Genomic DNA, 27,703 nt, shown 5'->3' on the forward strand with positions numbered 1-27,703 from the left:
ATCACTGTCAATATATCTTTATTTCTTTTAAGACTCTCACTAAAATAACGCATGTAACATATCTTAACAGAATATCCTCTTCTACATGTTTGGATTTGAAATAGCAACTTTAATGGATAAAACAACATCAAAGTTCATGTAAAACACCACGTTGTTAAAAGTTCCCCTGAAAAGAGGAAAGAATTTTTTGTGACAAAAACCACGTTGGCATACAAAATACACTTTATCACCGAACTGAATGAGCGCAATTGGAATTAATGTCGAGCGGATTCTGCCACGGTAGCTTTGACACTGAAATCATAGCACTCACACTGTAATGCTGCGATCGCATCGTACAATGTTGTGAAAGAAATATGTGAAAAGTTAGAAACCATGAGGTTATCATCCATTCCCCCCCCACCCCGCCCCAAAAGTGCTAATTCACCAATTATTCAGAGCAAGCCATTTCTTACAGAACAAAAATAGACTGTATATCAAGAGGTTTCATGTACACCACGTTAAGACAGCGTGTTTCATACACAGTTATCCTCCAAAGTGCTTGTTGACGTCTGAGCAGACTAGAATAGAAAACAAAATGTACAGTACATTGGCCACGTGTTAGCTGTGTGTTATTTATACAAATATAATACATTTAAAATGAATGTTGTCTTATGCACATTCCTATACGCACTTTAAAATCATATCAATAAAACCTGTTACTTCAGCTTGTTATTTCTTGTTGTTTAGACATTAAATAAAATATATAAGCCATCGTTTTCTCAAGCATGCCCCCTCTTACTGTTATTTTTCAAAATCTCTAAATATAAGACGAAACTCTGCGTACGATTAATTTGTTCCCTTTAAAGTCTGCAAGGGCCATTTGCAATAAATGAAACAACCAATGATGGCGACAGTGTGGAACCCCAGCAGCAGCAGCAGCCTCACTGCACACTTCCTTTAGCAGCTTCCTGGAGGTTCAAACAAACACACTTTCAATGCAACAGTCTGTTGGTCTGGCAGAGGATAAAGTGCGGTTCTCCTTTGGCCCCGATTGATGGAGATTCAGATGAAAACCAGTGGTCAGAATCCCTCGTAGACCCCGGCCTCTGATCTCAGTGCAGCGTGACAAAAACCCTCTTGACCCAGAGCCTTGGACAGCAGTCTGTGCCCGCGGGGGGACAAGCAGCCCTGGCCGGGCAAATATCCAGCCATGGCTTTACCAGATCTTGTGGGTTTAGGCCTGGGAGCTGCGTAATACTCCTTCATGTGGTCATATTGTGTTGGCCTGACTTTAGTGCTCTGAGTCCTTCTGTTGAGCTGAGTGGAAAGGGATCCCGGATGTTCAGGATCCAGAGGGGATTTGGCGTGGTAGTGATAGTAGTGACGATTTTCTCGGGTGCTCTGCGACCGCCCGGGTCTCCTGAGGATGCTGGGTTTCACAACCCCAGGGTAGTTGTTGGCAGCGTGGGTCATCATCGGTTGACCCTGGTCAGGACCTCGTGAGTGGCTTCTGTCTATGTGCTCCGTGTTCTTGAGGTGAGGACCGTCTCTTTCTGGGAGTGAGGGGACTTTACGAAGCGGTGGCTGATGCTGAATTCGCCTTGATGGACCCACCTCTGCACCTGACTGCTGACCGCACGGCTGCCTGGTGGCCTCAGGGCCCGCGTGTTGAGACCTCATGGATGTCGGAGATGTAGCATCATTTTCTGTCCTGTCGGCGGAGAGGAGGCAGCCGTTTCCAGGGTCTGACTTACTCCTTGTGTGCATTATGTCTCTGTTTCTCGTGTCTGGCGGTGAGACGGGACTCTCATATGGAGACACAGCTGGAGATGTGTTCTTACGTTTGGATTGACGCTCCTGCTTGACTGGCTGATATACGACTCTTTCAAAAACGTCTGCGTCTCTCGTCTCGTAAACGACCGTGTCCCTGCTCTCTATGTAAAGCTCCCTGTTCACAGGGGGGACACGATGAGGAGAGTAGTTGTAGTAATCTGCTGGTGCGCCTTCTCTGCCGTTACGCTTGATATAAGACTGATTGTGTCGTGCACTGCTTTGCCGGTAGGGCTCTACATAATAGTGGGAACTATCCATTGGGTTCATATCGGAGAAGGCGGAGTAGCGGGGTTCAGCTCTTGTGTTGTCGAACTGCAGCCGAACAGGGTGGATGCCGGTCTGAATCAGCCTCTGATAGGGTGCTTCTTTGCTCGTCTTTTGCTCGACGTAAAACATGGTGTCCGGCGGCAGGACCTCTGTCCCTGCCAGCTCATAGTGACCAATCTGTGGGGCATGGAAGGAACGAGCCCTCCGGATGGCTGGATGACCAACTATTCTATCATCTGACCTCTGCCATTGGTCCGGTTGCCTTTGGCAGCCACCGATCAGGTGCTCGTCTCTGCGGTAACGTCTGTACTGAGGTGACAAAGGTTGCCTCAAACCTAAAGTGCTGTAGCGGCTTTCAGAGGATTGCCTGTACAGGCTTTTAGGCCCTGAAAGGTGACGTGGCAGAGCGTTGAGCCGAGGGCAGTGAGGTGCAGGCATTCGTCCTGCTTGTACTGGCCAATGATGATGATGATGGTGAGGCTGATTACTGTAGACATCATCAACCATGCCCAGTGGTCTGTCCTCTTCTGGGCTGTAGCTGTGAGTTGAGGAGGGCTGTAACGGCCGGGGAAGGACCTGCTCGATGGAGGCAGGCATGGATGTCTCAGCCAGAACAGCACGGAAATTAAAGACATTGGTAGAGTCTGTGTTCACGTACACGGGAGAAGTTGTTGGGCTCTGAGCCGAGCAGCCAGGTTGAGTGGGTGTTGAAACACCAACGCTCTGATAGGTGGGCTCTGCTTGTCTGATATCTCTCAGCTGTTTCTCCTCCCTCCAGTCCCTCCTCTCTGCACTGCCTTCCTCCAGACTCCCTGACCCGAGCGGGCTCACATTAGGTGTGAAATTGCACGCGCTCTCCTGTCCGTCAGCGACCTGTGAAGGCCCCGAGCGGAGGTGTGCGGGTGGGTAATGGACAGGGTGAGGGCAGAAGCGGCTCTCCACTGGGCTGTGCGCTGATGTCTGCCAGTGGGAAACCGAAGAGGAGACTCGAGGGCCGCAGTACTCCTCGGGGTACACGTTGAGATCGAGAACAGAGGGCCGGGGCGGCCTGTCCTGGGCGTGGCAGGCTTCATGTCTCTGGAGCGGGTGCGATGGGAAGTTATTTCGTCTTTGGGAGGCACTGCTCGCCTTCTGGGCAGATTCGGCCAGAGCCAGGGCCAACTTGCGTGCAGCACTCGTCGAGGGAGGGTGAGGAGGGAGAACAGACACTGAACTCATAAGTCTATCTGTTCCTGGGGAGGGATAAGACAAACAACGCTACAGTATGACAGGACAAACAAAGCTATGGTAAGACATGATGGGACAAGACACAGAAGCTTTCATAAGAAACTACAAAGTGCATTATTATATAAATAGAAATTAACTATAAGGAGTAAATGTTGCATGATCTTAAAGAGTAGTTTGCCCAGAAATTTAAATTCACTCATTATCTACTGGGGTGGGTGAAGTGTTTGAGTCCACAAAACACTGCTGGAGTTTCAGGGGTAAACAGAGTTGCAGCCAAATCCAATACAATTGAAGTTAATGCTTACGGATTCTTCAAACTTAAGACAACAACAGAAGAAACATAAAATGCCTCCATACTGCTCCGGGGGTGTCATCCAAGCATCTGTAAGCCCCGACATTCACTTTCAACTCCAAACGGCGTCTTTTACACCATGTTTTAGCTTAAATTTTTGTTTTTTTACGTTTGAAGAATCTTTCACCAATAACTATAAATTGTATTTGATTTGGCTGCAAGGCTGTGAACTCCAAAAGTGTTTTGTGGAACACTTCACCCACCCCTCCATCCGCAAAGTGGTGAGTAGATGATGAGTGAATTTTCATTTTTGGGTGAACTATCCCTTTAAAGAGGAGTGGGACTGACCTGGATCTGGCAGGTTCTGTGCAGATTGGCTGAGGTCGGTCAGGGCTGATGCCTGGCTCGCCGTGCTGAGCGGGCTGCAGTGTGGGTAGGACACTCTTGGTTGTTTTCCATCTGCCGAAGGAGCGTCACGTTTCTGCACTGGGGGAGAAGAGGAGGGGAGGGGTGGCAGGGAGGTGGCTGCAGCCCGAACGTCTGCCTGTGTCTTAAATGACTTCTTCCTGAGTTTAGGAGACAGCGGCTTGGAGGAAACATTCTTCCCCCCTTTACTGAGAACCGGGCTAATATCTGGTGACTGAGAGCAGCTAATGTTGTTGTTGGGAGAAGAGATTGGCTCCGATTCACTAGAACAACCTGCGCTCTTCCTCTGTCTGTTTCCATCTCTGTTGCGCTGCAGTCCAGGGGTCGCTGCGAGCTGACTGCACTGAAAAGACATGGGGTCAAAGTCCAAAGTAGAGATGCCTGCATCCGGCGGACAGAGGTCGAGCTCGTCCTCCTGGGGTGGAGGTGAAAGGGACACGGCGGTGTGGCCACGATCAGCACCATGATGACTCTCATTGAGTGGGTGGGTTTTGTTCTCATCTTTACTTCTAGGACGCCGTAGGTCATCGTTAGCTAGGGCAGAAAGGGCCTCGCTAGTCGAACGAGGTCTGAGGGGACGGTAACTTGGAGGTTCCCCTGGGATACAAAAAACAAACATGTATATTCAGTATAGACTGAATCTTAATAAACAGATGAAATAAGTGCAGAGTTTGATCTGAGTGAGCAGTTACTGTACCTTCCACATTGTGCAAAGAGGTGAGAGATTCTTCACTTTTGGTCGAACGTAAAGTGCCCCCATTCCCTCTTCCACCTGCAAATGTTTCAACAACTTATTCATTCACGTTAAAAGCAAACATCACCTCTAAAAGAACATGTCAACACATATGGCCTAATTTAAGGAAGTTGACAAATTAATTAAGAAGGGCAGAAAATGAAAAGCACAGGTTTTTCTGGCGACTTAACAGCAGCGGTGATCTGACCTGGCAGTGCAATGCTCTTTATCTCATTAGGCTCGCTGGGGTGTCGCTTCAGTTTACGTTTAGACAAAGAATGGGACTTGCCCAGGTGGAAAAAGGAGAGCCAGTTCCCCACAGGAGACTTCTTGGCCTTCGCAGGAGGAGGCCGCCTGCTGCTTCAACACAGAAACAAATCATCTTGGACACCTGTTGTCTCAGCTCACGAAAGAACAAGTCAACGCACACCACCAACAACATTACAATTGTAACTAATAATTATTATATCCGCCAAGAAAGTTATGTGCTCGTCAGTGTTGGTTTGTTGCACAGAAACTACCCCATCGATTTCCATGAGTTTCTGCCCCATCAATTTCAGGGTGGATCTGGATCAGGGGACAGATTCTTTTACATTGCAAAACACATTTTAATTTGATTTCCCATTGAACAAATCATGGATTTTGAGGAAAGAAATCTGGCATAATTAGTAATTAAATTCCATTATAATATTCCAATCTGATTAATGATCTAGTCTACAAGAAAGTAGTGAAAAACAGCGATTACATTTAGTCTAAGGTGACATATTCAAGTACTGTTTGTTGCCCGACAAACAAAAATAATTTTTGTGTCAAATTCTCACTTTTGATTAATTTCAGATGTAAAATTTTGACATTTTAGACTCATGAATGAGATGAATGATATCAAACAATGTTGTCCGTCTATCCACTAATTTATAATCAACTAATTCTATGATTTATTGCTCACACTAAAGCATTATGATTGAGTGGCTCAAATAACAAACAATGACATGTTGAGTAATACTAGAACAAACATAAATGTACCTCTCCATCGGGAGCTCGATGACCGTGTGGAACTTGCCCATCAGAGCTCCAGGTCCCTCCCCGACCTCGATGTAGTCGCTGTGGCTGAGGCAGGGGGTGGTGGCCGGGGAGCCCAGTTGTGCCTGAGTACGAGCCTGGGCCTCCTCCAGAGAGAGTAGCTTTGTGGACGGGGAGCAGACCAGCAGGGACTTCGGTCTGGACATGGTGTTGTTACCTGTAGTGAAGGTGTTGGAATAAAGGCATTAGAGTTTCATACAATCCCTGTTTTGTTTTATTTTCTGTTTCTTCTTTTACTGGGGTAACCGGAGATGACCTACCAGTGCTTTCCCTTATGATGGCGTTGAGTTTCTGGCTGAAGAGCGCCTCCGTGTTGTTGAGGATGAACTCCACCACCACCGACTGGATACGCACCTCCATGAACGCTGCTGTGCCACTAAAACAGGCCGACTCGATCTGTTTGGACCTGAAACACCACAACCTATTTCACTTCTCTGCACCACTGAGACATGCCCCAGTTCACTGCCACAGAAAGCCTGACAGAGGGAAGCGGCAGTGCCAACAGGGCGATACGTGCAGATAGCAGATGATGTAGAGGGTGACAGTCACCTGAGGAGGTTAGGTGCCCAGACGATAGCCAGGTTTTTAGTGTGCATGCTAGTGATGGGGCTGAAGGTGGCCAGGCGGGACAGATGTCTCATGAGGAACTCCAGAGTCCTGTCGACAGAGAAATGCAATGATTTAAAATAAAAGTCACCTGTTAATTTCAAAATATTAAATTGTAGACAGTGGAAATGTAAAATTCTGGCTCATAAGGGAAGGTCACCAACACAGCAAATCAGCAGCAGATAAAAACATCACTGATGAGTTCAGTGTATCCTGTAGGAGGAAGAATTAATGTCACATTGCAAGAACTTTGTTGAAAATGTTGATGAAGAGCAGGACTGTTGTGTATCACTCACTGGTCATCGGAATAATGATTTCTTAACTCTTATTAACTGAGACACATCAGAGAGGGATTTTCTATGTGGTTGAGGTGCAATTAGAAAAGAGATGCTTTTGGTTCACGTTATCTTCATAATAATCAATAATTTAGAATTCTTATTAAACTTATTATTAAATTATAAACGTTTTATTTTGTGGCAAAAATAAATGATGAACGCAAAAAATATCAGGATAAACAGGAAAGGTTTATTGAAGGGTTAGAATGAAACGGTTATCAGTTGATCTGTTTATCAATTTATTTTCTTTGTTTATTAATTCAATTTTTCCTTTGTTACCTTTATTGATTGGTCTCTGTTCATAAGGTTGTGATAATATATATTGGTCTGATTTGGTGCTATTTTGGTGCTGGTTTTCGTATTTATAGTTTTTTGTCTGTTCTTTTCTGAGTTATGTTTAGTCCCTGTTTCTGTTTTTTAAGTTCCGACGCATCACTCCCTTTTCTAGAAATCAAACATTCCCCTACCGGGCCACCAGGCTGCAGCAGTGAGCTTCAAACCTGACCTGTAATGTGGAGGAGGCAGCTGCTGGATGACATTGTGGATTTTGACCAGCCTCTCCTCGTCCGTGGCTGCAGACACGGCCTCCTGTGTCGACAGAGGACAAAAAACACACATCACCGAGAGGCCGATAATCACAGCAGAGGGAGTCGTCTTAAAATTCCCGCTCTCTCTTGCTTTCTCCTTTATATTCACAGCAGCCAGTGTTTCAGCCTAATCTGCTATTTGGTTTCAGCATGCACATCCCCTGCTGTTCCTAGAAAGCTCAGTATAATGCAGTGACCTCATTCTGAGCAGCATTTCAAAAAGAGCCCAATTTCTTAAGTAATTTCTTTGTTTCTCCAAGTTATCACTAAGTAACCAGAAATTTGTGCTACAAAACTTTTTCTCTTCACATTGCTTAGCAGCGACGCCAGTTTCTATTCCTATAAATTCAAGCCCATCTCCTTAAATCCATGCCCCAGTTTCCCTGCTCTGGTTCTTACTGAGAATCTGTCGTAGAGCTGGTAGGTGAGCAGCGGGTTGGGCAGCTCCCTGAAGTACAGTTTGCAGAGGGAGCCCACGGAGTGGATGTCCTGCCTGAAGACCTCTCTGCTCAGGTCTGGGATCTGTTCAGAGTCAAACTCGTGCCTGGACGGAGACAGAGAGAAGAAGAATATTTAGACAACAGCGTGGGAAGTCGTCCCACCGCCCGTCTGTCAGCAGCATGAACACTCGAGAAGAAGCTACTTTTGGTCATTTGCTTGGGGAATTCATGATTTATTTTGATCTGACATCTTGCAAATTTGTACATACAGATTTCCAACTCTGTCATTTCTAATAATATTCCTCCGTACTTGGTCAGTCAACACATTTTTTATGTGAGAGTCGTCTTTGTAATTGGCTGCCATCACCACATCAGACTGTGTCTCCTGTTTATCTAATGGGATCTGATGCAAGGATATTTCATTAATTCCACTTAAGCGAGCATAAAAAAGTCATTTAAGCCATTCAATTCGCACAATGTGACACAAACTGTATTTGATGGATCTTACAAAGAAGCATCTCAACTACAAAAACACTCTCAACAACATCCATCATGTTGATGATGAACTCTTATTATTATCTATTTCTGCTTCGTATCAGTGCTTGTTAGTGCATCATGTTAACCAGGGCTTCTTTAAGTTTAAACAAATACAATTAAAGTTATTTAAAACCATAATGAATAATATTTAAAACCTGTCAAGTATCATAGATATGAAGGATTATCTGAGTCCAAGAATTATTTATACTTCTTCAGATAAGGGGAAGTAGCCTCATAGAAAATAACCCTCGAAACACCACAGGCAGAGACAGCAGGTATATATCGTCTTTCCCAAAGCAGAGACAAGTGCACTGAGATTAAATCTGACCAGGGTGTTTGTAGAAGCAGGATCAGTTCCACGTTGGTCTTGTTTATAGTTTTATTTCAGCTAATATCCGTGTCATTGAGAAAAACACGTGGACACATTACAAACTCTGCAGGAAGCCAGAACATTTCTTTCAAAAGAATCTCTTAAACTCTTACTGAACATTAACATAATCAACAATAACATAATCAAGACTTTTTAAGGCCTAAAAATTGGATTATTGAACTTTTGACTTTTTAAGACCCAGTGGAAAACCTGAATCCCACAACTTGTCCCCTGCCATGCAAAAACACTCCTGCAGCCCTGTACCCTTCAGCAGACTCGTGTTTAACAACAAACCATTCTTTAGAAATTAAATCAGTAAATATAATACATATATATAATAATAAATCAGTTGTATGTAGCACAAGCTTCACAAGGGGCTACAGTTTCAGGTGTGAAGAGTCATAGGAGGATGAGGCAGCGAGTGGAAGAGCTCATGTCTTCCCCGGTTCAGTGATTAGTCCTGATCATCTCTAACAGTCAGGCTTTATTTTGGTTTCATATTTCAATTCAATATCAAAACAGCAGAAAAACATAAGAGACACAAACCTCAGTTTCTGGATGTTGGAGGAGATCCCAGATAATCTGTAGATTCCGTCCACGACTCCATTTTTCTCAATGAAGTCACCACAGCTCTTAACAACCTGTGGGACTGAAGGACACAACAAAGAGTCAGGAGAACAGTTCCTCTAAAGCACAAACACAGGGCTGTGTAAGCACTGTGCCACAATCAATTTAGGATTTCTTTACACAAAGTCCCTGTGGCTTAGTTTCAGTGAATTCACTGAATCCAATAGCCCTGTTGCTGTAAATTCTGACTACTGCACCGAATGTGCATTAATCAGTTTTAAAAAATGCACCATTTATTCCTGTTTGAGGAACAGTTGTAAAGATGTGCAGGCGATAAAAACTGGCCTCTGCATTCTTAATCCAGGCCTGTAGAGGCAGCAGATTCACTGGATAAACTCTTCATGAGGTATTTTCAACTTGTGAACTTTCAGCAGATAAGAATTACGCAATGAAAGATAAGAACATGAAAATAAAAAAGGAAGTAGGAATAATTTACCCTCATGTCCTGAGTTGTGGAGATGTTCCCCCAAGTCACAGCCGAACACGCGCTCCCTGAGGATCCCACGCTGCCGCAGCTTCTGTGGCGGCGGCCGAGACTTCATGAAAGACCTCAGGAACGTCACCAGCTTCCCATGCTTCTTACACACTGATGAAGATGACACACATAACAGCCACTTTAAATCAATCCGACATGTTATCATGGGAGCGAGCACTAAATAAGACATCAGCAGCCGGACAGACGCACACTGAGGAGTACCTGGCTTCGGCACAGAGCTTTGAACACTGGGGGGAATCTTGTCATTTATCAGCTCGACACAGTCGCAGGGGAAGAAGCCGACCTGAGGAGAGAGGATGAGAGGAGTGAAGAGGAGAGAGAGAGAGAGAGAGAGAGAGAGAGAGAGAGAGAGAGAGAGAGAGAGAGAGAGAGGGTGATACACATGTAAGTTCAAAGCACCAGTTGGGGCGTTCAGTGCTGCAGGAGACTCTGGGTCTAGGGTGAAGGTGCATAAGTAGGTCGGTGAGCATCAGGGTACAAGTTGCCTCGGGCTGAAAATCCCTTGCTTTATATTCTTATTGTGCCGAACCTCCTCCGGTGTAGATTCTTTTTGCTATGCTGATTTTTTTAATATGTGGATTCAACAGGAACAAATGGGAAACCAGGCAGTCGGTATGTCTCTGTGTGAATTCTCTGGTCTCCAACATGTCAGTGGATTAAAGCTGTGACAGCAGCAGATGTTTTACCTGAAAGCCGTGTTTCCCCCTCCACCAGCCTGTGTCTTCTTTAGGAGGCATGTCTATCACCGACACGATGTCCCCGACCTGCGTCACAGTGTGAAGATGAGAACAGAGCGATCACAGCTGAGCACATTAAAAAATACATTACGATGGGGATCAGGAATACGCACGTGCAAAACTTCCACTGAAATATTAATGCTCACACATGAAAGAGCTGGCGACAGATAATAAAAATTACTGATTGGTGATGAGCGACGTGTCTTTGAAGGGTTACCTCAAAGGTCAACTCGTCGGTGGCCTGGGCCGTGTAGCGTTTGGTGACGTGGGCGGCGGCGATGGCGGGGACATTGATGGAGGCTTCTTCAGACACCAGCAGATGGTTTCCCTTGTTGTCGATCTGAAAGCAAAGTATCACCTTTGAGGAAATGTCTAATCTAGTTTCATTCATCACTTGTAGACATAACATTGATTTTCATTGCTAGGCAGATAATATGCAACTGTGAGTTCCCGTAAAACCTGACACCATAGATCCTTCAGTATTTCCTGCTTCGCTTAAATTAAGAATTGGATGTCCCCAAAATTGTCAGCAGATGAAACACAAAACAATGCAAAAGGGCCCAGCAATAACTTTTATATTCATATATATTCTTATACAGAATGCTGCTGCAGCGCATTTAAAATTTGTGATCACATCACACCAACCTGCACTGGTTACATGAGCTTTGGAACTGATTTTAATTATGACTTTTATTCTTAGTTTCTACCATAAAGTGCTTTGTAACTTTATTTTGAAAGATGCTATATAAACAAAGTAATTATTATAAAAGTTGACACAGACAGGATGTACGATAAAGATACGTTTCTTATGTTACTGTTTTGTCTTACCTGATTTTTTAAAATACATTTAATTTGTATTTTTTTCCTTATACTGGAGTTTGTAGCAGACCCTGACTAGAGCACTACAACTAAGACAATTATATATTTACAACAATATGTGGTGGATTTGAAAAAAATCTGTTTACACCGAAGAAGTGTTTTTGAGCCCACTCCCACGTTAGTTAAAAAATTCAACAAATTAAAAACACCAGAAACCTCCCATGAGAAAAACCTCATAGTTCAAACTATTACATAAACTGTTCAAACACGAGGACAACAATTTGTCCTGAGCTAAATTTATATTTGTTTTCCTCAGCTGCATTTACTTTTATTTAAAAATAAACCTCTGTATTAAAAAGTGACAACTAAACAATGAGGCCTTTTCTGTAGAGTGAATAATGAGAGCTGATACCTCCATCCATGTTAACACCGGACCACAGTTGATCTTGTTGTCAGCGATGGCGGAGAAGCGGGACAGGTAGGTGGCCAACATATCTGTCACTGACTGAAGACAAACAAACATTTGTAATGCGACATCACAGAGAAAAAGATAATCTGAGTAGCAGATCATTCCTGATTTAGTTATAATCTGTGACATTAAGTACTTCATGTGTTAAGATCACAGATAAAGCCTGTGTAGCTGTACGGTACCTCCACAGAGTCCTTCAACGAGTCGTATCGTGGCAGCTCGGTGAGGTGGGAGTAACGACGGTCATAAATACACAAATGTAAGTGTTTGTCCAGCACCCGGAAATCTTCGTAGGATCTCTTCACCAGCCAGTTCTTACCCTGACGGACAAAAGAGTTGAAACCACAGGAGACGATATCTGACAATCTGACCTGTTTCACACATGTAGCATGTGATGGTACCTGGCAGGTGATCTGGACCAGTAAGACCAGCTCATTGGAGTCCGAACCAGCCTTCGGTCCTTCACTCTGCCCCTCGGCGAAGGCCAACTACCAAAGAGAAGAGCCAGTTAAAAAAGAAGGACAGAGGAGCTAATATTGAGAGGGCGCATATTCTAAATAATGGATGCGAATAGTAAAACAGCCCTTTTTGTATGTGACCTGTTAAACAAGAAAAACTCTCATGTCCAACCCCATTTTGCCATTAAATAGTAAAACCACTTTAGAGAATAGAAACCTTTAAACTCCAGCGACACTAGAACTCAGAGGGCACATACTGTACCCTCTCTAGGAATGCACATTTAAAATGGATCTGCACCAAATTGCAGCCAAACGTAAATATCAGTCCCCTAAACATGCCTGATTTTTTTTCCCCATCAAGATCCATGAATTATTCTCTAAGAAATTAAGGAAAATGTTGAAAAATGCCCTATTTAAGAAAGTGAATTTAATGGGTTCTTCCTTGGGACGTCCCCCACCCCTACAAAACAATATCAGAGGAATCGTTTGAGTAGTTTTTGCGTAATTCTGCTAATAACCAACCAAACAGAGGTAAAATGGAAGCATAAACCTCCTTGGCAGTGTCAAAAATTGCTTGAGAAAAGGATGGGTGGACACTTTTAGAGAACTACGATACATTTCGTATTTTGTAATGAGCTCCTTTACATTTCCTGACAGATGTGTGTGGGATATGCCAGCATGATGAAGTTTATTTGGTAAATAAGTATTTTTGCTCCGCTGCCAACACATTAGTGATTCATATTTTCACTTCTTCATAAATCCTGCACCATGAAATGTATAATACATCAGCTGCTGAGATGTATGGGGCACTTGGAGGCGTCGGAGATACCACACAGATTTCTTATCGGCCTCCCTGATATTTTATACGCAGATCAAAGCCTGGCAGGAGTTTGGGAATAAGTCGATCGACATTAGTGAAAACGACACTTCAAAGACCTGGAAGCAAAGTGAAGTTCTGGTTATTTTTAACTTCAGCGCGTCCACACACACACACACAGTTACACAACACACAGCGACCTAGTTACTGCTCAACGCTAGTACACCAACACCAGACCCACAAAGAACCACAGAGTGAGAATGTGCTGTTTGACTAAGTCGTGATGAAAGAGCTGGGATTTGTTGGCAGGAACCGTCCAATCCAAACAGCTAAATTAAAGTACTGGCAGGGGGGGGGGTCAAGAGGCCAAAAGGATGATGGGAAGCAGGATCGCACAGAGAATTACGGATCAACAAAAAGCTTCTTTTATTCAACTAACAAACAGAGATAGAAAAAAAAGAGCCTGTTTCAATATGAAATGAAAAATCGTAGCATTTCCTTGATCATCACTTCCTCTGTGATGCTCACACCTCAAAGATCCCTCCCCCTTCCACAACGTGCAACCAAACCCCCGCACGTTGCACAGGAAAAATATCTGCATCAAGTCATTTATTCATAAATATCTGCCACCAGGAGCCGGATATTAATACGTAATCACCCACACGTACTTGTTACCTGCCACTAAGGCATCTGGCATATCCATCCGCAGCTGGAGGACGTGGCTCTGCCTCTCTCTCTCTTTGTGTGCGGCTGCAGTCAGCTCCTCCAGCGAGACAAACCCCCGGCCGAGGGCAGCAGGGTCTAAACGTCGCTCCTCGCTCGCCCTGTCTGCCGTCCCCTGTCTGCCGCCGCCGCCGCACCTTAAATGCTCATTGACGGGGGCTGTGGATCACCACGCTCTCACTGCGCTATTCAAAGCAGAAAATATGAGGAGAGGATGCTTCCCACTGTTCGTCTTACCCCCCTTCCTGCCTCCCTCATTCCATCCCCCCCACCCCCACCCCTCCTCCTCCCTCTCCTCCACTCTGCCTCCCTCCCCCCATCACCATCCTGCCCTCCCTCCCTCTCACTACTCCTTCCTCCTGTGGGAAAAGTGGGCTTGGCAGTGAATGGGATCAACACACACACGCACGCACGCACGCACGCACGCACACACACACACACACACACACACACACACACACACACACACACACACACACACACACACACACACACACACACACACACACACACACACACACACACACACACACACACACACACACACACACACACACACACACACACACACACAGGCTCATCCATCACTCCGAGGCAGAGCGGCTCGAGATAAATGGACGACCCTTCTTCATTTCAAAACAATTCTCATTCATTCCACTCTCAAGGCGAGACTGGAGATAATCTGGAGAGGAATCAACCGGGCTGCAGACAGAGACAGTCGGCTGTCCTTGTGCTGTTCTGTGTGCGGGATACATGAGACCTGATCAGTACCCTCCCTCCCTCCCTCCCTCCCCCCCTCCCTGCCAGCCTGCCGCCACGGTCTCCCAATGTGCAGACAGGCAAATGCATCATGGGAGATACCATTCAAGAGGACTAATCTCGCAAGATTCAAAAAACCAACAGACCCAAATAAGAATAAATTGCAGTGGCGTGTGCCTGCTTTATGTTTGTCTATGTATGCAGAGGCAGTGTGAACAGATTTCAGCATCAGTGACTCATATTTCTCTTCCAGCTCAGCTTTCCTTGTCCCTGTGGATCCTTTCAAGGTCACTGAAACTGATGCCCTGCTTTCACATCCCCTTCACACCGACAATGGAGCCACAACCACAGCCGGACGTTTACCCAACAGGGTGAGCCCATCCTGGGATTCAAGTCCCGTCCTGCCCGCTGCACTGTGGTCCATTTCATGGCACACGTGGGGATGCAGCCCCCTCAGCGAGCGTGCACTGCTCCAGCTCTTTAGTGTTAAACTCTGCTGCACAGGCGGCTGCTGGTTGTGGAGGGAGGACTGCTGCACTCTGCTGGCGAGCAAACTGAACTGCACCCGAGCCTAACCAGGCGGTTAAAAGCCACTTCCACACATGACTGAGCAACTAGTTTAACTTCACTGCTACTCATCACTAATGCAAATATGGACTCGGCTGATCATCTGTCATTGATAGATGAATGTTTCAGTTTTAAACAAAATGGTGGACCAATTTCTAGAGTGACAATATTTACTTTTGCCAAGATTATGTTTCCACCCATGTTTTTCTGATGGTTGTTTGTAGGTTTACTTCTTTATTTGTTTGCGGGATCATGCAAAAACCACAAAACCGATTTCCGCCAAACTTGGTTTGAGGGATGGGGCCTGGGAAGAACCCATTCAATGTTGGTGCGGATGCAGATTTATTATTTAATCATGTTTTCACTCCTGTCCTTTTGTCTGTTGGTTGGTTTGTTGGCAAGATAACGCAAAAAACTACCTGATGGATTACCATGAAACAAATCCTGATCAGGGAGCGTATACAGGAATTATTTTCTACTTTCTTTCACGTTGCAAGATTGGATGTTTTTCATAATTTTCACAGATTTTCACAAATATGGCATTTTATGGGACTGATGAGTGTGTGGCTTGATTGAATTCAAGGGGACTGTAGGGCCTTGGTGGAGGTATGTGCTCTAAAGAGTGTAGTTTTTATTTTTGTTAACTATGTTTTATGACAAATAAACAATTTAGATCATCACTTTTAAATTACCACTATTAGAACTAGAAAATGATATGTATGATATATATGTGTTCAACTGAGTGCCATTCTAGTTTGGAAGTAGTCCACAGTATAGTATTTACTTCTGCCTTCATTCAGCTAAGTGTATTCTCACCCCTCATGTGGGTTTTTTCAGATTTCAAATGAGTCACCTCACATTCAGTTTCTAGGTAGACTGTTTATCCAAGAAACTACTACTAGGTCGGATTTAGTCTCTGGCTGACATCATCAATGAGATTTAAAAAAAGCCTTGTTTACAGTTTTACAGAGGTTCGATCAATGGGACGTTAATATTCTGTCATATAGACCTGTTCTAATAAAGCAACACACTGATAGTACTCTATGAAAAGGAAGGAAAATGAAATATTGAAAGTGGGACTCTCCAGAAAAGACAAGAACATTTACTCAGTGGCCACACTGCATTTCCAGAGTCACGTGTTTTTGGAGTTCACCCAAATGGCGGCTGAACTCGAGCCTAAGTCACAATCTCTAAACTTAGAAAACACTCTGCTGAAGTGTAAGTTTTAAGGTTTTCTCACCTGAACGTTGCCAAAGTCAACAGTCTCATAGTGGAAATGGGCGCACTCCTCCAACCTGGGGAAGTGACCCTTGGGGAACGTCAGCCTAAATAACACACAGCACATCAGTATTCAACACAGTGTCACTGTGATGGAGAGAAAAAAGCCACATGAAAGAGAGCAAAAGAGGGGAAAGAGGGAGGGAGAGATTGGTCCTGTGTGTGTTAGCGCCGCAGCTGGCTGACTTTGTCTCTGTGAGTCGCGCCCATCGTTTTATAGGTCCTCATTTCACTGGCCTGGATAAGAGCCCTGGTTTACAGCCCATAATAGCAGCAACACTGTCACAGGGAGCACCTACTTCTTCATGTTCTTGACCTTCATGCTGGCCGTGCTGACGCAGGAGCGCAGGAGCGGCTCGGCTGGATGCTCCGTGATATCATCGCTCCCCACCTGCCAGACGGAGAGAGAGAGAGCAAACATCACTAAGTGTCACAGGGCAACTGTTGAAGCAGAGATTACATGTTAGAATAACTGTGTTGATCATTAAACCATGACTGTGCAGCGAAAGAGACAAGATGCAAACGTCTGGTGTCTGAGAAAAGTTGTGAGTTAGACACCTGAGTAGATAATAACAGACAATGGGTTATATTGCCCTAATGTCATAAAAAGTGAATAATATTATATTATGCTTTGTTTTCCTATATTAAGATGTCATTTCATGTTATTTCATACTAACTCTGAACACACAATTATGTTATCTCATTTGTAGGAGGTGCTGATTTTAGGGTGTGATGGTCCCCACATTATTTACCTGGTGATTAAGCAACAGTACATATCGAATTCAATTACTGATTTATGTCATTATTTGCTATTACACGTAACGGAAAATATTGTTTGGAATTTGGTGATGATATACATGTTTTGAGTGTACTACATTATACCAAGCTATATTTACGTATCTACATTTGTTTTAGAAAATGAACTTGAATTCCATTTATTGCAAACTTTCCCGAAATGATTAAGCAGCCACTTCTACTTTTCTTCACAATTTTAATTTCCTGTACTAAAAGGGTAGAACATCATAAATCTGACAGATCTGACACTTTAATGCAGCGAGGCCACAACACAACAATATTTCAGATTGATAACTAATCAATCTTGCAATTAAAACTAAAACGTTTAAAATGTCTAAAAAAACACTGCACTTGGTCGCCTATTTTGTTGATATACAATGATGTATTTTCTCATATTATCCTAATGTTGTTATACTATCCTATGTTAAAACATGATACATTTTAGCTAGTTTTCTATTATGTAATGCAACTGTAAAATAATATAATCCTTGGTCATGTTAAGCTATGTAAGCTTATTTTCTGGCAATATTGAATCATGATTTCTTATGTCATAACAATGTTATGCTAATATTATGTTATTCTATCATGTAGCTGTAATGTTTTAGCTTTGTTATGCTAATGTAAGTTGATGTTATGTTTTTGTACTGTAATGTGTGTTTTGTTTAAGATTAAGGTCATATTATGCAAAGTGAGCGTTAAGTGAAGGGAAATTAGTCAAATCATGGTTTGATAAAAATATGTGACAATGAAGCCTCTTCTTTTTCTACATCTTTGTCAACAAGTATTATCATTAATATCAGTATTGTTTGTATCTGTTTACATTACATTAGATACTTTGTGGTGATGCGACGGGTATGCAGGATAATGTACAATATGAAAATCTAAATAAAAAAGCTTATTAAAGAAAAGAGCACGTGTAAAAATGTACCGTACCTCACATTAAACAACAGGAGGTCAGCTCCTGTTCACAGCAGTTTTCAGACACAGCATCTCACTCAGGTGAGATGTCCTCAAATCCAAATTTACACCCGTCCACACTTTCATCACTGTGAGTAATGACTCTTGTGACTGCCTCGCGACTTTAGTGACATCATATTCTGTGACCTCATCGTGTGAATCATAACAAATGCAGCCTCGTGGAAGAAAGATGACATGTCCATCGACATGTTTTTTTTTTCTGTAAGTCATGAGTCAGAGAGTGTGTGTGTGTGTGTGTGTGTGTGTGTGTGTGTGTGTGTGTGTGTGTGTGTGTGTGTGTGTGTGTGTGTGTGTGTGTGTGTGTGTGTGTGTGTGTGTGTGTGTGTGTGTGTGTGTACCATGGCAGTGGTTGTCTCCTGTGGCTGTTTCTTCTCTGGAGGATTGTTGTTGCTGGGTTGAGGTAAGGCGTCGTCTTTGTCTACGTCAGCTGATGGTTGCACATCTCTGCAGACGGACAGAGGTCAGGAATCAAATAAAAGAAGTGACATGCCCACATCTATGTATTGAGAGGTTTTAAAAAAGCCTTGTAGTTTGTTTGAAAACACACCAGGGGGAGCAACTGAGGGGGATGAATTCACTAAATGTAGCTTGAGAAATCATGACATTGCAACAGCATGGCCCAGAAAACATGTTATACTTATACTGTGGTATTTGAGTCTGTGGCATCACCAGTAACATATGAGAGTATAATCATCTGTACCAATCAGGGCTAGATAGGAATAAAATGCAGTGAATTCATCTCTGGGTTAGTCTGCAAAATGGTTGCATCTTCCATGGGGTCAACAAAAAGCCACGGTGCCTTTTGTGTGCGCTCAGGAAAGCAAAGCTCGTCTATTCAGAGAATCATAAAGGGAATCCACCCACGAGGGAGCGCTTCACAAAAACCTTCACTTGAAATGTGACTCAATGTACACAGGAGTGGAGGGTGAGGTCCATTCAGGTCAACGTTTATGAGCAACAAAGAGAGGAGAGAGACAGGCCTCGGATTTTATCAGCGAGATTCAGCGTGATGAGATCAGGACGACACAGAAACAGTCATTTGTGACACATGTGAATTCACAGGAAACAGAATGAGCTTAGACCTGAGGGAGGTTTACAGTTTTTCTTTCTGTCTCTGAGAACAGGGTCATATCTTAACCCTGAATATTACATCACTCTTTTTTTGTATTCATGTAGCATCTCATTCAAACATGCATATAAACGACCAGGCAGGCACGCAACACTTACACATACATCCCATCATGTGCATGTGTATCCTTTTACATAATTCACATCAGCTGATATAAAGCGAGGAAAAAGAGAGTAGCTCACCCCTCAAGGACGTCACCACTTCCTGGTTCTCCCTGGGGTCCTGAAGCAGCATTCTCAATCACCGCGGCAACCACACATCCAGCCTCCATGATGCCGCCCTGCTGCAACAGCCCGCTGTAGAGAAACGTGAGTGGGAGGGAAAGAGGGAGTCAGTGCGAGGGAATGGGAGGTGGGTGGGTATAAGAGTACAAGATGGGAGGATGTAGGATGAAGCCGCCAGACGTTAACCCACATGAGGCTGCATCGTGCGCGACTCAAGGCTACGATCCACGGAGCCCAGACTGTAATGTGCGATGACATCATGCTACAGTGAGGGGGCTGCTTCAGGGATAATGCACGTCAGGCTGCAAATTCATGGGATGTTTTCATGAGAATATCAGATTCTTTCTATCACAGCACTGACATGTTTTATCTTTAACACGTTCGTATCCTCCTCAAAGGAAAAGTCAAGACTGCCCCAGCAGCTTCAGTGCATGTCGTTGGATAAATTATACAGGTTTAATGTTGTTGTATTTGCTTTTATGGGTCGTGAACATTTATCTTTTGAATGTTTCCACATTTGACACACTCTTAGTATAAATGGTCTGACCAGTGTTTTAATAATAGTTCATCCATAAATGAAATTCAACTCCCATCATGTCAGCCAAAAACCCATTGACGTTCATATGTTGTACAACAAACACGGGAATTAGCATTTATTGGTCCATACTAGCAATGCTGCAAATAAAGGTGTTCATGCACCCTGGCATATTTTCAAAGCTTTTGGATCTATATATGTTAAAAGGATTCCAAAAACCCAGGTTAACAACCGGCTTTACATGAATTTATTAATTGTAAATTCGAACAGTTTAAATATAATAACAGCTAACATGGATTCTGCTTTATTACTTAATCCTTTGGAACTCTCTTTTAGAGAGATTCTATTTTGTTTCCATCCATCCCATATGACACTGGTTGGGAGGCAGCATGCCCCCTGGACACGAGAACAACTCATGCTATAAAATCACACCTATCACCAGGGCAATTTAGAGTTGTCAGTCAAGCTGACCTGCATGTTAGTGGACTGTGACAGAAAACACACACAGTCGCAGGTAAAACATGCTAACATGTCACCTCTGTACCATCCTTGCATGGTGCACATTTCTAAATAATGTTGTGTGGAATCAAATTGCTGCAAACTAAGTGGATCATATCTGATCCATGAGGAGACTGATACTGGGACAGCCCCTATCTCTCATCTTCTACCAGACTCCATACTCAGTACTACTCTTCTCTTTATGTACTGTAAACAAACAGGAAAAATGTCCTGATGGAGTGAAACTAGATTCTCCACAATGCTCCTCCATAGTCTTCCCATAACTAGCGTCCAAACGTATGTGGGTGCTTAGCGATAAACAATGACCTTAGGGCATGTGGGCACAAAGAAGAGGCCCTGCTCAAACCTCAGAGGTCCAGCTACAGCACTAAAAATACACATCCAACATGGAGGCGGTTTAACCTGTTCGCTCCCTTGAGCAGGTCTGCTGAGCAACACAGACGTGATGGGAGTTACGAGTAGATTCATCAGCACCAAGCGCTGCTGTAGTAGCAGTTTCCCACCAGCCCCTCTGGCATTGAGCCTCATTGAGTTGCTGTTGACTGACTTCCACAAAGCCCCCTGACTCAGCAGAATGTGAGCAGGCAGACAGGAACACAGGCCGGATCGGACTCCGCTCTATCCCCATCTCGTACTGTATCTCCTCTCTAATAGACACCACAACCTTGTCAGAGGAGAGCAAGTGCATTACACAGACAGCAAATTAATTGTCTGTTCAGAAAGTGCTGTTATGTAGGGGGGGTTGCTTGGGGAAAACATTGTTAAAGAGTTATATGAAGAATAATATGAAGAATAATATTTTATTTATATTGCAATTTTAGAAAAAAACACAGTTACAAACTGCTTAAAAGGTAATACACAAATATTAAATAGTCACATTCCAAATAAAAGTTTAAAGACTAACATAATAGCAATTAGTTACTGGAGGATTTTAAAGAAACAGCGTTGAAGCGAAGAATGTTCCAAATGTTTGAAGCTACAACCTTAAAAGGGTGGTCACTTCTAGATTTAATATGATATTGGGGAACAGATAAAATGCCAAGACCAGAAGATTAGAGAGGCCAACAACTACAATTCGGGGCTCAACAGCTCTGATATACAAGACCAGGCCAGATCATGCTGGGATGTGTATGTAATTAATATAGTTTTATAGGCCATGGTTTATTTGACAAGAAACCAATGAAGGGTGACAATAATTGGGTCGATGTGTGATTTACAACTACTTTCAGTTCATAGTCTAGCTGCTTAAAATGCTATATAATCGTTTACATGTGTAGGAAGTGAGCTTTTATACGAGCGATCTGCAACAATTCCTGTAACTGAATTCAGACGGTCATTACGGGTGGTAAGGTTTTTGAGTTTGTTGGGTTTAACCGAGAAGTAAAGCTGCATGTCATCAGGACAGAAACTATATGAGATACTGGATGAGTTAAGCAATGGGTCAAAGTATGTATGTGAAAATGAGAGGAGAGAAATAGAGTACTTCATAATATAATTACTGTCTCTTTGTATGGCTCAAATATGTGGGGCAACACAAAAACAAATATGCACTACACAGGAATCAAGATATGGTGATTATCATTGCTACATGTGTAATATTTTGGCTATGTGGTGATAGCGGAGGACAGATATTTCCTGTGGCTGCATGCGATGATAAAAAACGTGGCGTGGTACACAGTACAATGGCCGACCTTGCTGATTGTACCACATCAGACAGCGAGTCTTTTCAAGTGTAGGAACATGTTGTACTTCACGTTGCAGAGGAGGCTGAACTAGCTGTGAGCTTTAAAGCTGCCTGCCTGGCAAAGAAGTCATGGTCTTTTGTTTCTATCTGAAAGACCTTGCGGGAGATGAACTGAATACAGCAGAGAGGAAAATATACAAGCACTCCTCGGTCTTATGAACACAGGAGCGTGTGAAAAATATTTGTTTGGAGTATTTTGGAAACGCAATTGTCACAATGCGATTGTCACAATTGTAAAAAGTCAGTTTTAGGAGGTGATCTCACTCTGTATGTCAGTGACATTATCTAAGGCAGAGGGAAATGGGTGGCGTATGCTGACTTTGTTCAGAATCATAGGCAAGAAACAACAAAAGTATTTTGAACCAAGTAACAAAAAATCTCTGCCAGTGGTTTAAATTTAGAAGCCCTGGAACCAACACTGCACACGGCAGGAAATCATCTTTCCACTAACTCTCTATCAGTCATATCCAAAGTATTAATCTAAACTATTCCATATGCAGGGATAGGAAAGACGTCTACCTGTCACACTTAAAGGCGGAGACGTTGTTCTGATGTCAGGAGCCTGGAGCAGCACAGAAAGATGTCGCCCTGGTGTCTTATGACCTACATGGCGTTTTCAAGAAAAAATAGGGCAGCCTACACAATCTTGCACACACTGTTTATGAATCCACTTATCAGCAAGTGTGTTGACAGGAAGCATGGCTGCCTACATATTTGTAGCAACAAACACACAGCAGATGTGTCGAACAGAGTCACAAATGAGAGGAGGGAGGACGTACGGCTGACGAAGAGGGAATATGGAAACTTTCATTTCACCTTTTTCTTTATCAGGGTTTGACAACACAGACCCCACCCAAACACGACTACATGCATCTGGCCCAAAGCAATTGCAATGACATCAAAAGGCTTCTGGTAAATTGTTTAAGGTTCGACTGTAACCTTTATAAACAGATTATGCATGTGAATATGCAGAATCTGTAGGCAAGGGACCAGATTTGGGGGCTGGAGGTCTTTTGGTTTTAACAGGATTTAGTTGCCCGCAGGTAAACAGTGCATGTGAGGAGCAAAAGAGGCTGAAATGAATCTGCTTTCGGCTTTTTCATTTAAATGCATTCATGGGCAAATAGCTGTTAATAGAGATTAGTCAAAATGTCGTCTGGATCTAAAACACCGACAGAAAGTATCGCTCTTCGTGTTTATGTGGAGAAACATTCGACTTGTGTTGACTCTTTGGACAGTAAACAGTGTACGGCCATTGGAAGATGGAGTCTTGGTCCGGATATCCACTGTCTACACCGGAAGCCCCAAAATGTTAGCTGAAGCCCTGAGAGGCTAATTCATCGTGAGAGGATAGTCTACAGGCAACGAGATTGGGTGGATTGTATTAGGCCTTTTCTCACAGCAGAGGTCCTTTGCTTATTTATGTTGACCAGCTAGTGGCTTTGAGTGAGTCATTTGCAGGGTGGGTGGTGTATAGATGGCTATTAGCCCTGCTTTAGCTGGAACTATGCAGATTTGAGCAGTTAGACTGAGCCAAAAGAGCTGCGTAGCTGCGGTGAAATGCAAAGTCGGTTGATAATTCTTTGTGGGTTCATCTTTACGGGCCCTACGCATCCCCTTTCACATTTAAATAACCATATGATCTATTGTTAATATAAAAATATTGATTATTGCAGCTCTAACCGGACCATATATTAATTTTGCTGCACGTCCCCAAGAAGAGGAAAGTTGGTTTTCATGCTCTCATTCTTAGCTCTGGAATGGAGACAACACAAGCAAAGACGCAGTAGAGAAAGGCCTGCGGTTACCATGGCAGCAGGTCTCCCGTCCATCGTGACTGGATGCTCCTCCAGACTGAGGATGAGGCAACACGAGCGCGAGGAGGGAAATGAAACCTTAGAGGAACCTTTGACCAAGAGCTTTGACAGATCATCACCATCAATCTGCCTGAGGCGGTGATGCAGGATTCAGACACCTGCTGCCGTCTGAGCCCGAGTCACAACGCAAAAACATTTCTAAAATCTACCATCTGCACTGAAGCTTTGTCACTTCCAGAGGGAGGAGGAGGTGTGTGAATGTGGGTGTGTGTGTGTGTGTGGGGGGGGGGGGGGGGGGGGTCATATGATCCTCTAATCTTCTTGAAATGTAGCAGAGTGAGATTAACTTTATTTCATCTGGAGTCAGTGTCACAGCTCAATCTTTGTCCTGCAGCACTCAGAATCACCGGGATCCCAGAGGAAGGGCAAAGAGCAGGGTGAACAGCAGGCCGATTAAGTTGTCGACAACAAAGACCCAAATATTTAATCAACAAGCTGGTCTGTCACCAAGGAAGACAACATAGGACTTACATTTCTTAAGTATAGGCACAAATTTGCTACACCTCTAAAGCAACTGATGATGTAGAAAGAAACTGAAATGTTGATTCCCTGATACAAATACTTTGGGATAATGACAGTAGTGTTGGAGGATATACTCATGCTACTATGCTACTGGCTCACTTACTCAATACTGAGTGTCACACAGATTCCCACACAGTAATATGAGATCACGGTTGATGAATGCAATCCAATACAACATCCCTGCAACAATTACTACCTTTGTGATGGTTATGTGCAGCTATGTTGGCTCAACGCTGTGGTGATTATTTCTGAGGCAAGTGATTGTGGCGAGGCAGTTGCTTGTGTGCAGTTATGGACTGCATTACAACATGTACCTATTATTTCGTACCTACACAGATTATTATTAGTATTTATGTGGCTATAGGCATAAAATGTAGGGCCAGTGATCAGTTGAATATCTGACAATATCCTAAAGCTAAAGTCAATGTCATGGCTTGGTAACAAAAAATAACCAAAAGTATTTAGATCTGTATCACAAAGGGCAAAGAAAACTCCCATTGGTGTAACTGGAGCATTTAAATTTGGGGAATTCTCGCGATACAAAAGACAGAAATAATTAACTGTCCTATTTAAATTTCCTTCATTTTCTGTCGATCCAGATCAATTCATCTTTTAAGCTCATTAAGAAATACCAAACTAGCTTTTATTGTGCCATCAACACACAAAAGCGTTTGTTTATCTTTCCCCACGAAAGGTTAACTAATATGTTGTTAATGACAGTTGACAATTTACATTTTTCTTTAAAATGTAACTGTAGATTATTTTCCTGATTCATTGATTAATGATTCATCCTATAAATATAGAATGTAGGAAAAACACCCAAAACCCTTTCCTAAAGCAAAAGGTAGCACCAATTTTTGCTATAACTTATCTTTTTGAGGTAAATACTGATTTAACACTGTCATTACTAATTTAAAAAATGACACCTTTAGCATTTAGATTGGTTTAGTTTTCACTATGCAATTCTCTCTGCCCCCAGGGAAAAACTAATTGCAGCAAAATGAAGGCTCAACTTACAGCACAAAGAAAATGCATCTGTCACTGTGCACCCAAACTGAAAGAGGATAGCATTTTGTTTTCCCTGCTAGCTAACATTAGCTTGACCCAGGTAGCAGGAATTGTGGACACTGGAACAACCAGAGGAACCATGGAGACTCCAATCGTTACTGATTTATTTTTATGTCTAACTGCTAACCAATCATTTCTTTCTAGTATTAAATACCTTATGTTTACTTTTCATTTAGCAAGACACCTTCCAACAAGCGGATGGGAATCTTTGCTTAAGAATGACCTGAATGAGCACTTGATTGTCATAATAGTTGCCAATTCATTTCGGTCAAGTGGTTTCAATGATATACCCAGAGTTTTTATGAACAGTTCTTATATTTGCTCAAAGTAGACAATATAAATTAAAACCTTTAAGGAATATATTACATTTAAATAAGCCTCACAATTGTAGCACTTGTTGATGTAATACAATACTGTACAACAGCATTGCATTACATCATACAGCTCTACCCACAAACATGTTCCCACCCACTACAAATTCAGTGATTCCTAGAAAAACGACACAGAAAGGCTCCTGACAGAAAAATAGTGTTGTCATAAGCTGTGCTGCAAACAGACACACATCACCTGCTCCTCTACAGCTGACACAACCTGAGCCCGGTCACACTTGGATAAAGTTTACCACCGCTGTACTCTGACCTGTTGGGCCTGACAGATCACCAGGCAGCTGTAAACAGACACTCACACACTTGTGTTGAGGTTGTGGCGACCAAAATGTCCTCACTCTGTAGGATCTAAACCTATGGTCCTCACCAAGGTGGAAGTACATACACACACACACACACACACACACGTCTCCATGACTTCAGAGGATATTACATTGGTGTCTTCGAGACTTACTCTAACCTTAACCATAGTTACTACTTGCCTTAATCTAACCTTAACTTAACATAAACCTAGCTTTAACCAAAACCTAACCCTTGCTCTAACCTTAAGCTAAACCTATGCTAAACCTAACCTCAACTTAAACGAAACCAGACCCTACCCTTAAAATACACCTAACCTTAACTTAAACCAAACCAGACCCTACCCTTACCATACACCTAACCTTAACTTAAACCAAACCAGACCCTACCCTACCATTAATCTACACCTAAACCTAACGTTAAACCAAAACCAGATCCTACCATTAACCTACACATAACCTAAACCTAACCTTAACCTAAACCAAACCAGACCCTACCCTACCATGAATCTACAACTAAACCTAACCTTAAACCAAACCAGACCCTATAGCTAAACCTAGCCTGAACCTAACCTCAAAACTGTGTCTTCACATTAAAATGTAATGATTTACCTTGTGTGAACTCCCACAGATTTGGGGTCCCCACAACATGCCTAATACCTGTACGACACACACACACAGACACACACACACACACAGACACACACACACATACTTACATTGAAACGCATGTATGTTGCTGTGTGTATGCAGCTGTACAGTGACAGTCAGACACCAGGCTCACGCACGCAGCCTACCTGTAACCGTGCACGCTGCTCCACTGTGCCTCCTCTATGCTGCTCAGCGCTCAGCTCCTCGATCAGGGAACATGTTGTCAGCATCGCACAATCTCTGGACTGGACACACACCCACACACACACACACAGAGACACACACACAGTCAGGCTACAGCTGATCCGCTGAGGTCTTCACCATGAGAACTGGACCCGGCTGAGACATGGTTGAGGAAGCGTGGGAGAACAGAGACCGACTCACCACCTCCCTCCCTCTCTCTCTCTCTCTCTCTCTCTCCCTCCCTCCCTCTCTCTCTCTCTCTCTCTCTCTCTCTCTCTCTCTCTCTCTCTCTCCCTCTCTCTGTGTGTGTGTGTGTGACTGCTGGGAGTCT

At 43.4% G+C, this 27,703-nt stretch overlaps 1 protein-coding gene across 7 annotated transcripts; it reads right to left on the reverse strand.

The window, feature by feature from the left end:
• On the reverse strand, positions 1-27,620 carry LOC117772516 (rho GTPase-activating protein 32-like). Of its 7 annotated transcripts, none has more exons than XM_034603704.1 (22): positions 27,336-27,620; positions 27,151-27,198; positions 19,547-19,660; positions 18,574-18,679; positions 16,762-16,853; positions 16,425-16,509; positions 12,262-12,348; positions 12,043-12,180; positions 11,804-11,896; positions 10,790-10,912; positions 10,522-10,599; positions 9,776-10,118; positions 9,259-9,361; positions 7,765-7,909; positions 7,284-7,366; positions 6,387-6,494; positions 6,098-6,243; positions 5,781-5,994; positions 4,966-5,117; positions 4,722-4,796; positions 3,947-4,621; positions 1-3,311 (listed from the first exon to the last, which is right to left on the reverse strand). In XM_034603704.1, the coding sequence occupies exons 3-22, from the start codon at positions 19,633-19,635 to the stop codon at positions 1,060-1,062; spliced, it is 5,187 nt and encodes a 1,728-aa protein (XP_034459595.1). In that variant the 5' UTR covers positions 19,636-19,660; positions 27,151-27,198; positions 27,336-27,620; the 3' UTR covers positions 1-1,059. The 7 variants fall into 7 exon arrangements, with proteins under 7 accessions (XP_034459595.1, XP_034459600.1, XP_034459599.1 ...); XM_034603709.1 differs by lacking the exon at positions 27,151-27,198 and having other exon boundaries at positions 4,966-5,114; positions 9,776-9,925; positions 10,037-10,118; positions 27,336-27,619; XM_034603708.1 differs by lacking the exon at positions 27,151-27,198 and having other exon boundaries at positions 9,776-9,925; positions 10,037-10,118; positions 27,336-27,619.
• Between the last annotated feature and the right edge of the window lie 83 nt (positions 27,621-27,703).

The sequence above is a fragment of the Hippoglossus hippoglossus genome, chromosome 13 (assembly GCF_009819705.1).
Source record: "Hippoglossus hippoglossus isolate fHipHip1 chromosome 13, fHipHip1.pri, whole genome shotgun sequence".
Taxonomy (NCBI): domain Eukaryota; kingdom Metazoa; phylum Chordata; class Actinopteri; order Pleuronectiformes; family Pleuronectidae; genus Hippoglossus; species Hippoglossus hippoglossus.